The sequence below is a fragment of the Micromys minutus genome (genome assembly GCF_963924665.1).
Source record: "Micromys minutus genome assembly, chromosome: 10".
Classification (NCBI taxonomy): domain Eukaryota; kingdom Metazoa; phylum Chordata; class Mammalia; order Rodentia; family Muridae; genus Micromys; species Micromys minutus.
Genome location: NC_137979.1, coordinates 46,307,938 through 46,319,062, shown reverse-complemented (window position 1 = coordinate 46,319,062; position 11,125 = coordinate 46,307,938). Strand labels below are relative to the sequence as shown.

At 42.0% G+C, this 11,125-nt stretch overlaps 1 protein-coding gene across 1 annotated transcript in view; it reads left to right on the top strand.

Moving 5' to 3' along the window:
• Positions 1–1,723: 1,723 nt before the first annotated feature.
• LOC308425996 (uncharacterized protein) overlaps positions 1,724–11,125 on the top strand; it is a gene marked incomplete at both ends in the record, with an annotated part of 28,335 nt that continues 18,933 nt past the window's right edge. The window contains 2 exons of the mRNA XM_080923696.1: positions 1,724–2,241; positions 9,907–10,075. Coding sequence (XP_080779822.1) covers positions 1,724–2,241; positions 9,907–10,075 — 687 coding nt within the window. Of the gene's footprint in view, positions 2,242–9,906 lie in introns of the transcript that reaches the window.

Below are 11,125 nucleotides of genomic sequence, written 5' to 3'. Positions count from 1 at the left end.
TTAATTTCATATGTACAAACTGGATGTTTTGTATGAATAACCTTCAGGAACAGCTATTGACACGGTGGGCAGTCTATGAGAGTGACCTGGGAAGACGCATTTGTTTTCTGATTGTCACTGACAGATTCTAATGGGAACCATGTTGGAATACTCATACAAACTTTTCTGTGTCATCTCGAATCCACTGTTTAATAGAATCCAAATGCACATGCATTATTTTCCCAGAGGTGTATATAGTAAAGAAGAAAGAAAGTTATTGTTGTATAATCTGGAGAACTGGCCCATTTTATAGTTGGTGTGTTGCAGATATAGGTACTATACCAGGTCTGGATTCTGGAGGAAGAAAAGAAACACTTTTCTATTTCAATAACTCATTCTATCCCCTTTCATTTACTATTACAATCCTGTTTTCTATTTTTACATTATTGCCTTTACTTTTTTTTAAGATTATAAATGTTAGTACATAACCCTCCTTTTTTATTCCCTCCAACCCTCCCCTAACCAGCCCCCTCTCTTTTTCAAATTCATGGCCTCTTTTTTTTTTCATTATTGTTGTTACATGTATGTTGTATGTGTGTATGAATACACATGTACATACATATGTGCATAGCTAATATCTTCTCAGTCTGTATAATGTTACTTGTATGGATGTTTTCAGATCAACATAATTACCTAACCATGAGCTGAACAAAGACAACAATAATAGACATGTTTGAGAACATAACGGAATACCCGGGAGGCCTGAAACTTATACAAAGAGCTATAGGAAACAAAGAAACTCTTGGAGTGATGGAAATGGTCTTTCCCAGAGAAGAGAACATTAATTGGTTACCTAATACTATTAATATAATTTATCTATACCTATGTACATATATACACCTTGCTATAGATACAGAAACCTGGATTCTGAAGTCCTGGCCATACCAGTTTTGCCCATCTTCATTCTGTTGTGGGGAACATAAAATGTTTCAGTTGATACCCATGGGTGCCTCTGAGTTAGATTCCACTATCTCAGTTGCCATTCCTAACTTGTTCTTTCTAAGTCATTATCCCCACATCCATTCTTCCAGGTAAATGGTGTCATCTGGACTCTGATTCCCTGAAGTCTTATCACAGCTATCATCCCTAGAGAGCTAAGGCCTGTAACAACATCCCCACTAACAAGAGCCAATAAGGACAAGACCTGTCCTAATGCATTCCTGTTCCTGAGCCAGTCTTTCACAATCGGACGTTGGTGCTCACCTGACCTATTATGCATGAGCCATCAGTTTAAAGCATCTCTGTCTTCTAGGGTCACCAAAGGCAATTACATAAGCAAACAAGAATGTGACTACTTACTAGGAAGGGAAGAAGAGCCACAAAAATGACACAGAGACATGTGGCACTGGGGCACAGAATGTCAAGTGACAGGTCTCTTGGAAGAAATTAAAACAAACAAAAAAGGTACTTAGGAGATGGGTCATTAAGAATTGACAATGAGCCCCAACACACAAGAAAAATCACATTTTCCATTCACTCTGAAAGTGTAATCAGGAAAAGAAGCTTGCTTAATGTGAAAATCACCTATTAATTAACATAAACAATAACAAAGAAAGAATGCTGCATGTGAGGACTGCAGTCCCTCAGCAGGGTATAAAAGGGGATGTGAGCAATGAGACTCCCACTTTCAAATCTTTGAACTCACCTTCTTGTAAACCCATCCAGAACCTCTACCTCTGACACCATGGTCAGCTCTTGTTGTGGCTCTGTCTGCTCTGAGGAGGGCTGTGGCCAAGGCTGCTGCCAGCCCACCTGCTGCCAGACCACCTGCTGTAGGACCACCTGCTGTCGTCCCAGCTGCTGTGTGTCCAGCTGCTGCAGACCTAGCTGCTGCCAGTCTGTGTGCTGCCAGCCCACCTGCTGCCGTCCTAGCTGCTGCATTTCCAGCTGCTGCAGGCCTTCTTGCTGTAGACCCAGCTGCTGCCGCCCCAGCTGTTGCATTTCCAGCTGCTGCCGCCCCAGCTGCTGTGTGTCCAGCTGCTGCAGGCCTCCCTGCTGTAGACCCAGCTGCTGCATTTCCAGCTGCTGCAGGCCTCCCTGCTGTAGACCCAACTGCTGCATTTCCAGCTGCTGCAGGCCTTCCTGCTGTAGACCCAGCTGTTGCATTTCTAGCTGCTGCAGGCCTTCTTGCTGCCGCCCCAGCTGTTGCATTTCCAGCTGCTGCCGCCCCAGCTGTTGTGTGTCCAGCTGTTGCAGACCCCAGTGCTGCATCTCCAGCTGCTGCCGCCCAATCTGTTGCCAGACCACCTGCTGCAGGACCACCTGCTGCCGCCCAGCATGCTCCAGTGTTTCTTGCTGCTGAGCACCATCATCCAGTCTCCTGCTCTTCTTCACCCCACCTTTTCTAATGTAGACCATGAATGAGCCAATCCCAAGAGGCCAACCAAAGCCTCTGTTTGAACTTGATTTAGGCCTCCAAATGCATTCAGTTTCTTCCCCAACCAGGTACCTCTCTCAAATAAAAGCAAATCTGTGGGTGGTTTTTGTTTTCGTTTCAATCATGTTACTCCCACATTGATGTTTATGTCATATTTATATAAATATTTCTATATATCAAATAAACCTGAGTTTTAACATCTGAAAGTAAATGCAGCATATCTCCTTATTTCTTCTTTAGTTGCACTCAGCTCTCAAAAATTTTAGCTCCTCTCAAAATACTGAAAATTTCAGAGATTAATTTAGCTGTGTTGTTTCCTCTGTGTTCCTGCTGTAATACAGGAAGGTGTTTCCTTGGCAGTCACAGGGTTCTCTCTATTGAGGCTTTCTCTGGCAGAGAAAGAAGCTCTGGGCAGGAGAGTGAAGCCCGGGACCCAGAGCGAGCAGAGGAAGGAAGTGAGTATTTGCTCCTGTCTGCATCCAGCCACTGAACATGTCTCAGTCCCCTGTTCTCGGGTGGGAATGGAAGCCAGCCCCTGCCAGAGTGTCCTGGTCTCATGAGCTCTACACTGGCTTTCTTCCCATCCTGGACCATTTCTCCAGTGAACTGCCTCTTCCTAGGCCCCTTCTTCCTAGTCTCAGTGTTTCTACTTTCTACACATGTTTCACACAATGTGGTTGGTCACCCTGAATGGTGTTGCCTTTGCATTGCTTCCCACTTAAATGTAAATCTCCTATCATTTTTTTCTCTTTCCTCTTTCAAGTTTTGCAGCATCATCTTTATCTACTAATATTCAGTTGTACATTTTGTCCCTTTACTGGACCTGAGCCCTAGAGAGCAATGCCCATGGTAGTAAGATTCTCAAGAGGTTTAGAGGGGCGCCATCTTATGGTATGTTAGTTAAGCGGGATTTGCTAAAAGCACAAACAGACACAGAATTTTTGCCAAAAGAAAAGTCTAATAAGCACATCCTCTCTAACATAATCTGCAAAAGAGTTATGGAAGCAAGACAGAATCCCAGAAACTGCTCGGCTCAAATCACTTTAATAAAACTCACCTTTTCAATCTCCAGAAGGCACTGGAGTGTGATTGCTTTTCCTAGAGACGAGGTAGCTGGACTTTTTGGCTCTGTTGCTCAGAGTCACCACCTTAGGCCGCCACAGTGTGTGGGGAGAGGTGTGTATATAGCACACACCTCCTACAGACAGCATTTCCATCCACTGAGGACAATTACTGAGTGAACAGAAAGCCGGTTGCATTGGACCTTCCTCCATCATGTGGACAAGGCATCTTTTTGAAGTTCTTTGCACTTGTCAGAGCAGAGGTAGAGAAAGAGAAAATGAAGTCGGATGTTTAGGGAGATGGGAAATATCAGGGAAGATTTGGGGCGGGAGGAAAATGTGCTTAAATTATATTGCATAAAAATGTTTTTTTAAAAATAGAAGACAGAACATCAAATAACAAATAACAATATTTGATTGAGAGAGCAATAGGACAGTTCCATAACACTATACAGATAAATTGCTTACCAGAGTTTAAGGTGATACAAAATTGGCAACATCTGGCAAAGTCCATTTTAGTGTCACAGGTGTCATTAACATTGCACATGCATACATCAGTATAGTAATTACTAATTGGCATATACCTGTATGCTGATTATCCAGAAAGGTGACCTGAAAAGACCTTTTCCTCTTGCCCTACAAAAATGCCACAACGATGAGCATCGTTTCCATTGGTTAGTGAAAAAATTCTGTAATAAGGAATATGTCCGCACAGCTATCATTACGGTAAAGGGTGCAGACAGAAAGAAAAGGGCTGTAATCTCAAATACAGAGACTCACATAACAACCCTCTGAGAGGGAGATGAAAACAGATCACATAAGAATCAAATGTGAGTCAGAAGGGGGCCAGACCAACTGAATTTATTGCAATTTGAGAAGAAAGTTTTGTCTCTAATAAATTAAGCCATTAAGAGGGTAAAACAGCATTACTCAGACTGGTCATTACTCATCTAAGCAGCAAATAAAAATAAGGAAAGCATATTCACACGGTGTGTAAGAGGCTGCCTGTGCTGCAGGAGACTTCTAAACCCCAGAACCTCATTCTTTTGGAAACCCTGCCACGTTCCAGCCTCTGACACGGTGGTCAACTGCTGGGGCTCTGTCTGCTCTGTGCAGAGCTGCAGCAGAGAAGCTGCAGCCAGGAGAGGAACTGCATCTCCAGCTGCTGTCAGCCCACCTGTGGTGGTTCCAGGTGCTCTAGCTCAGCTGCTGCTGCCCTGCTGCTATGCCCAGCACGTGGCTGAGCATTCTGTTATACCACCCCCCAACCTACACCATCTGCCCCTACCAAGAAATGTCCTTGTCACGTCATGGATGTTACCACTAGTCACATAAAATGCATTATACCTACCCAATGCCTGGAAAAATGGGACTCTTAGGTGCTAAGTCCTCTTTGATGCAAATGTTTAGAGCTGAATTTGGTTCCTATGAGTAAATACGAATGTTAAGATACTTTATCTTAAGTTGAGCATATCTATTTTTGGGTAGGTCATGTCTGCATTCTGAGTGCCAGCTAATTATGATGATTTCATAAAGCATTGTTTCCATGAGGTCTCAGTTAAGAGCTATGTCTCATCTTACTAAAGTCTTGTGATGTGTTTGTACTTTATTGTTTGGGTGTGTACAAGTGTTCATTTGTTTTTCACTTCATACCTAGACAACTTTTCTCACCACCAACATAGAAGAACCTTTGTAGGAGCTGGGGTTCTTTGTTCCTCTCACCTGGAATGGAGCCAGGACAGCCGAAGATATTTGCCGTAGAGGAGGCTATTGATATCTTCAGGTCTCAGACTGTCCATAAAATACGGATGAGGCACTATACCATTCAAAGATTTAAAGATCTCATCCATGCACTATGCTTATCACAGGGGCTAGCGTGTATAGGCTCTCTGTATGTTTGGCTTTTTGTTTGGTTGGTTTTGCTTTGTCATGAAATGTTGCTGCAATTATTAAAAAGAGTTTCTGTTGTTATCGGCCCCACAGTCTCACTCCATGGGAACAGCTCTAGTGCAGAGCCGCTCCAGTGTGGAGCCGAGCACAACCCCTTAATCAGTTAGTTACCAAGACTGGCACCCACACATCTCATTCCTCAGCCCCATGCATGCGCAACCAACTGCCTATCTGCAATTGCTTTCACATACTGTCCTCCACAGTCTGGTAAAATTATGACTCAACAATCAATGACTTATCAAACACATTTATATGTTAAATTCTCAATCCACAATAAATCTAAGCAATAAAGATATAAACTGCCTACCTAAATAAGATAAAACTGATCTAATTCACTGTGATCTGAACCATCCTCCTCTGCTACCTCCATCGTGAATCTCCCGCTTTCTCCTCCTCTTCTGCTTTTACAAAACTTTGTTCCTGCCCACTCACTACTGTCCAATCATGTATTGCCTTGACATCAACCTATACTGAAATACTACTGTGGTGGTCTGAATATACTTGACCCATTGGGAGTGGTACTTTTAGCAGGTATGGGCTTGTTGGAAGAAGCTTGTCATTGTGGGAATGGGCTTTGAAGCCCTTCTCAGTGCAGAATTATCAGTTCCTCTTGTGCCATTCCTGTCTGGAAGTTACTATGCTCCCCTTGATGATAATGGACTGAACCTCTGAACATGTAAGCCAGTTAAATGGTGTCCTTTATAAAAGTTCCCAGGTCATGAGGCCTCCTTACAGCAATAGAAATCCTAAGACAGAAGTTGGTACCAGGAACTGTGGTATTGCTGTGATTGGCCTAAGCATGTATTTGCTTGGAAAAATGATGATACTATATTTGAAAACAATTTTATTTTTCAATATTATTTCAATATTATTATATTTTAAAATTTTTAACCTTTAGTTAAAATGTAATTGCATCGTTTTCCCATCCCGTTTCTTTCTCCCCTTCAATCACTGCCTCTAAACCCTTTCCTGCCCTTCCACTCATTCTCAAACTGATGGCCTCTTTTTCTTTGATTATTATTGTACCATGTATATAAGTGTTTAACTATATAAATACCACCTGCTGAATCCATTTATTGTTGCTATTGGCCACATCAGCTTTACCTAAAAGTATAGTGGCTATGTTTTATAAATTAATAAAATGTTAACTAGCTCCTGGATCTCATTTTGTCTAACTTCTAGTTCTAGATATATGCACCTAAGGTTGTTCAGGTCCATCTAGATAATAAATAGTTATAAAGAACTACAGGGTAGCAACAAAAGATGCTCTAATCAGTTGATAAAAGGGAATTTTTAATCCTCCCCAAATCCTTTTCCACTGAAGTGGCCAGAATTTAAGGAAGACGGTTCCTAAAGATTAACAGACAATTCTCCCTGAGCAAACAAGGTGGTTCCTACAGTTACCTCACTGGAACAAATATATAATACTTTACAAGAAATTGTAAGCCTATGCCAATAGAGTCTGGCCAAGGGCCAGTCACATTCTCAGGGTAAAGACCTTATTTTTGTCCCATTAAATATATATATTTATATATTGAATTATACATATATACAATTATATAATATATTTATATATATTGAATACACACACATAAATATATATATACATATATATACATATATTCACTAGCATATTGCCATAACGGTAGACTGAATATAGGAACTATTACAAGCAAATTAATTCCATACATTAATTGCTGTGGCACTGGTACATAGAAAATCATTAGTGAATTTAAAATCAAATCTGAAGATATACCAGATTACATAAAAGAAGTTACTATGTTTTAATGGTGTCTGTAATGATTGGTTTAAATCGTCAACTTTATACAATCTAGAATCATGTCAGAAGGCAGTCTCTATGAGGGACCACGTGGATCAGGTTAGCCTTTGGGCTTGTCTATGAAGATTCTCTTGATTATTTTAATTGATGTGGGAAAAAAGCCATCTTTTGTAGTCAATTGCTCAATCCATTGGCTCCCTTAAGTAGTGTGTAAACATGATTTCTTATAGCACTAAAAGAAACCCCATCATTATGTGAAGTTTTGCTTTGAGCACCAGACATTTTGTTTTTTCTTCTTCTCTCATATATTACATCCAGACCACAGTTTCTGCTTCCTCCTCTCCTCCCAGTTCCCCATCATCATCTTTACCTCTCCTTCCCTCAGATCCTCTCCTTCATTTCCCCTCAGAAAAGAGAAGGCCACTCAGAGACAGTAACCAAACCTGACATAACAAGTTACAATAAGACTAGGTAGAAACCCTCATGTCAAGGCTGCACAAGGCAATCCAGTAGGAAAAGGGACCCAGGAGCAGATAAAAGAGTCACAGACACCCCGATTCCCACTGTTGGGAGTCCTACAAGAACACTCAGCAACACAACAATAGCATGTTGTGTTAGACTTAGGTCAGACCCATAAACCATTATCTTTTATTTTCTGCTATTTCATACATGCATATAATATATTTTGGTATACACTGACCTATTTCTTCTTTCTTCCTTGGCCTCTCCTATTTCCTTATGTGTTTTTTTTTTAACCCACTGTGCTTTATTAGGATTGTTTGCATCATCGTGAGTGTGGAGGTTATCAATGGTTATGCCACTAATGGGAAATGATGCCTCCTCCTCCAGTAGCTTTCAGCTGTTAATGGCGTCATAGAGAGGGCTTAGGTCTCTTGAAGCTCTCTTCTAATGCTGGATTATATGAATCTTGTGATAGCAATCACAGCCACTGTGAGTTCATGAGCACAAGGGCTATGCCATGGGCAGAAGTCAGTGCTTTGTAGTGCTGCTTCCAGCTCTTATGTTTCCTCCACCTTCTCTTCCAGGTTCCTTGAGTCTTCGATGTGATATATAGAGATGTCCTATTTGGGGCTATAAGACCCTGGGTTAACTGTTGCCCATATTGAAAAGTTTCTCTTACCAAGTGTCTTAGGGTTTTATTGCTTGAAGTAACAGTCTATTATTGTCACAGTGGGAAGCATGGCAGCATGCAGAGAGATGTGGTGCTAGAGAAGGAGCTGAGAGTTCTCCATCATGATCCACAGGCAACAGAAAGAGACTGTGCACCACACTGGGTATAGGAGACCTCAAAGCCCACCTCAATGGCATATTTCATCTAACAAGGCCACACCTCCGAATATTGCCACTCCCTATGGGACTAAGCATTCACACACATGAGTCTATGTAGGCCATTCCCATTCAAATCACCACACCACAGTTGAAAGGATTAGAATCCTGGTGCCTGATGTAAACTTTATGAATGTAATTTCGGTGTAAGCACATGTACAACTGAAAATAGGTCTTATAGTTATCTTAATGTCACTAAAAATTAAACACAAACCAGATTACAAAATCTTCTAGAACATATACAACTATTTCAGTATAATGTCAATATATCATGATAATGGGATGTCTTAATGTTCCAGAAGAAGGCATTTAAAGCTATTATGTATATTACTCTAGCTTAGCCTGGAAAGCAACTCTAAAACAAGGTCTCAGTCCCAGAGATCTGTGGGACATTAAAATACTGATCCATGAGTCATGGTTAATCATGCCTTGGTGTACCAGGATACAGAGACAGACTCATCTTGGAAGGCCTTTGGAATTTCATGAGGTCACTGTGCTCCTACAATGCATGCATGGTTCATAAGCATCCTAAATTCTCACTTTAAAAAGGGTAAGTTCACTTCCTGTTTTATTCCAGCAGTGCACCTGACTATAGCAAGCATTTATCCACTGCAGATTACATATCTATCAGAAGCTCCTCTGAATACATGTCCAGGTGAGAACTGAGGAACAGACAATGACTCTCCCATGTCACATGATAATCAGAGACTGGGGTCATGGAATACTGTAATTGTGGGGAAAAGTGCAAGAGGTGACTCATAGGCAATAACAGGAAACATGAGAAAAGTGAAGTCATTATTTCCTACATATGTAGTCTTTACAAGAAAACTACAAACTATTAAGTTGTGTTTTTATCATATAAACAAAAACAAGATAATAGTATTTTTATAATTGCAGAAACAACTTAGCTGGGTATAAAAGGGGACTTGCAGCAAGGAGACTCCAAAACATAAAACTCACTCACTTGTAAACTCACCTAGAACCTTCATCTTTGACACCATGGTCAGCTCCTGTTGTGGCTCTGTCTGCTCTGAGGAGGGCTGTGGCCAGAGTTGCTGCCAGCCCAGCTGCTGTCAGACCACCTGCTGTAGAACCACCTGCTGTCGTCCAAGCTGCTGTGTGTCCAGCTGCTGCAGGCCCAGCTGCTGCCAGCCCAGCTGCTGTGTGTCCAGCTGCTGCAGACCTAGCTGCTGCAGACCTAGCTGCTGCCAGTCTGTGTGCTGCCAGCCCACCTGTTGCCGCCCCAGCTGCTGCAGGCCCAGCTGCTGTGTGTCCAGCTGCTGCAGGCCCAGCTGCTGCATCTCCAGCTGCTGTCAACCCTCCTGTGGTAGTTCTAGTTGCTGTGGCTCCAGTTGCTGCCGCCCCTGCTGCCGCCCCTGCTGCCGCCCTTGCTGCTGTCTGAGACCAGTCTGTGGTCAGGTCTGCTGCCAAACCACTTGCTACCGCCCCACCTGTGTCATCTCCACCTGCCCCCGCCCCATGTGCTGTGCCATCCCCTGCTGTGACACCCCCTGCTGCTGAGAACTTTCTTGAACACACCCACTCCTTTCTGTCTTCTATATTATGAAAATAGACCTGTGTACCTCATAACCATCTTGAGAGAGCCCTTGCCTGTCAATTGTGTATCCAAACCCCAGAAAGCTGCCTCTGGTGACTTCTATGTCATTTCAGCCTAAAGCATGGAATTAGAGGTTAAGAAAAGTATAAAGGGAGATAGGAGTGGATCCTGAAAAGGCTACAGGGAAGAGTGAAAATGTTAATGTGATCAAATTTTACTGTATGCAAGTACAAAATTCTCAAATAATGAATACAAATATTGCATTTTAAAAATAATTAAAAGTGCAGGTTTTCTCAGATCAAATGTGGAAATACATCCAACACCGTAAAGCCAGGACAACCCTTTAGCGCTGAAAGTCATATGGTGCTGTCTTATTTTCCTTTAATTGTGACATTTCTTTATCTTGCTGCTGTTGTTTCTAATAAAATTTATTTAATTGGAATAGAAACATACTATTTTGTTGTCTGTTGCTTTATAACTATGTCTTTGAGTAATGAAAACTAGATAAAAGCACAACTACACCAAACTTTCCTGATCCTGCTGTCACAACTTCAGAAAATAGCCAGTACAGTGGGTTAATAATTTGCAAAACAGAAGTAACTAGTCACGGTGATTTCATGAGCAAACCAACCTGTCATATTCAGAGAACACTGACTTTAGTCTTTCCAATCACTTTTTCATGATGCTTCCTAAGCAGTGTGTGCGTGTGTGTATGTGTGTGTGTGTGTGTGTGTGTGTGTGTGTGTGTGTGCCTCCACACATCCATGTGTGATAAAATGCCCTGAATGTTCTGCGGCCTCATATCTTCCACTTTGATATTTTTTTGAGTCTGTACTAAGTGCTCACATCAGCGACAAAAAGATGCTTTTCAGAACAGTCCTTTGAGATGACTGCTTTCTTCAGAGGCACAGGCAATGATAAACTGGCCACGTTCCAAAAAGTCACCTCTGAGCCAACTCATGCAGGCAGCCCTGCTTACAATCTGTGTGTCACAGCAGCAGACAAAGTCATGA